Here is a 2,092-nt window from a genome sequence, read left to right as displayed (position 1 = left end):
GCCGCGACATGGCGCCCTTGACTGGGGCGTTATGATGTCTAGCATGGCGCCCCAGGTGCGGGCGCCATGAGAAAAGGGCCATTTTGTGAAATATTTTTAAAAAGGGTTCATTTTGTGCTGAACTTTGGCCAAAGGGCCAGTTTTGTGATTTTTCACAAACTCTGGTGAGAAAGTGCAACCAGCGGCGGGCAGGATCAGCCAAGAAATGTGTGGGGGTGCCATCCTCGCGAACCTCACCCCCGACCGGGTGCGCCGGCGGCTGATGGCAGCCCAGCTCTGGCCGGACGCGTACTTCCCGGCGGAGAGGGCAGCCTCCGGCAGGAGGAGGAGGAGGGCCGCTGCCACGACCGACGACGAATTCGAGGCAGAGTTCCAAGTTTTTGCGGAGGAGGAGGACGACGACTATGCGGCTCCTCCGGCGGCGGCGTGTGCAGCCGTTGCTTTGAGCTCCAGGCGGCGCCGCGTAGCCGGTGCCAAGAGCACCAAGTACAGACGCGTACGCCGCCGGCTGTCGGGCAGATGGGCGGCAGAGGACACCCAGCAGCGGCAGCGCGTGTGGCTCGGTACGTGCGGCGGCGACGCCGAGGAGGCCGCCCCATTGTACGACAGCGAAACCCGTCGGGTGCGCGGGAAGAGCGCTAGGCTCGACTCCCCGAACGAAGGCTGTTCTCGCCGGCGAAGCCTGCCGGGGATCATCGACCTCAACCAGCCGCCCGCCGTTTCCGATGACCACATGGTCAGTGCCGATGCAGACGCGTGCAAGACGAAGATCATGCAGCTGATCGCGGAGGGTCCTCGCGGGGAGCGGGTGGCGAGCCTCGTGTCCGAGCTGATGGACGGAGCGCACCAAGGGAGCGAAACCAGAGCGTCCGTGGTGGTGATGCGGTGTGCGGCGTTGATCTCCAGATGCAGCCGCGAGATGGAAGAGGTTGCTGCGCTGAGGAGGGACCTCGAGAACCGCGCGAGGCGGCTGGATGAGCGGAAAGATCAACTCGTTAGGATAGCTTCTCTTCTGGGTTCTGAACTTCTGATTGACTGATATCATCGGGTATGTTTGAGCCTGTTTGTTCGTGGAAGTGGACGGTGGAACTCTGCTGACCGTATGAACACATACGGACCTATGAACAGTGATATTAAAAAAAAGGTGTGGCGCGAACCAACCTGTGGTTGGATGGTTATAGGGACTGTGGTATTCCCAGCCCACCAGGATTCAAATCCTGGTGCTCGCATTTATTTCTGAATTTATTTCAGGATTTCCGGCGATGCGCATTCGAGACGTTCCCGTCGACAACGAGGTGCCTACGGTGATTTCGTAAATTTCAAGATGATACGCCGGCTCAGTCTTTCGGAGGTGCTCATAGGGGTAGGGTGTGCGTGTGTGCGTTCATATGGGTGAGTGTATGCGCGTGTATATGAGCGCTTGCGTCTGTACTATGTTAAAAAAAGGTGTGGCTAGGTCACTAAGTCTGAGACTTAACGAATTCTCAATCAAATCATGGAACATATAAAAAGGAAAAACAAAAGAAAGAAAATTTACACGGATCTCCACATAAGATCTAACAAATATAGCATCTAAGCCTGAGCGGTGGTGGCGGCGGGCCCGCTACCGAAGGGTGGCGGGGTTTCTTCTTCTAGGGGACACCTCCTTCGTGTGGGGTGATGGAGGTCAAGGGCGAGGGATCTGGGGCGGCGGCCCTGCGGCGGGTTGGTGGAAGACGGCGATGGGAGCCTGCTGGTATGCGGTGCGTCCCGCGATCCTCTCGAAGACTTCACGCCATGTCACCACTGAACCTCCACAGTTTCGGCGCGGCTGTGTCGACTCTGCCGGGCCTAATAGGGCCATCACAAGGTCCGGTCTGCTCTTGCTACCCAAGGACACCGCCTCCTGCCTACTGATCCGCCATGAAGCGCCTCTGATGCGGATGCATCGCCTACACCATAGAAGGCTGCGTGCTCGGGTTTTTGGTGATTGTCAACAGCAGATTGTCACCACCTTGGAAACATCGGCATCTACACCTCCAAGGCCCCGATTCCGAGGTGTGGACATGGGGATTCAAGGCGGTCGTGGTTGAAGATCATTAGACTCTGAAGG

The 2,092-nt window shown here is 57.8% G+C and overlaps 1 protein-coding gene across 1 annotated transcript; it reads left to right on the top strand.

The window, feature by feature from the left end:
* The first annotated feature begins 260 nt into the window (after positions 1 to 260).
* LOC123100350 (ethylene-responsive transcription factor 1-like) lies at positions 261 to 1,078 on the top strand. The gene has a single exon (XM_044522288.1). The coding sequence runs from the start codon at positions 263 to 265 to the stop codon at positions 1,037 to 1,039; it is 777 nt and encodes a 258-aa protein (XP_044378223.1). The 5' UTR covers positions 261 to 262; the 3' UTR covers positions 1,040 to 1,078.
* The last annotated feature ends 1,014 nt before the right edge of the window (positions 1,079 to 2,092 follow it).

Source organism: Triticum aestivum, chromosome 4D (assembly GCF_018294505.1).
Source record: "Triticum aestivum cultivar Chinese Spring chromosome 4D, IWGSC CS RefSeq v2.1, whole genome shotgun sequence".
Lineage (NCBI taxonomy): Eukaryota > Viridiplantae > Streptophyta > Magnoliopsida > Poales > Poaceae > Triticum > Triticum aestivum.
This window is presented reverse-complemented; position numbering and strand designations above follow the sequence as displayed.

Bases quoted from the DNA above. Each gene is read 5' to 3' on its own strand.
- LOC123100350 (XM_044522288.1), top strand. From the start codon at position 263: ATGGCAGCCCAGCTCTGGCCGGACGCGTACTTCCCGGCGGAGAGGGCA.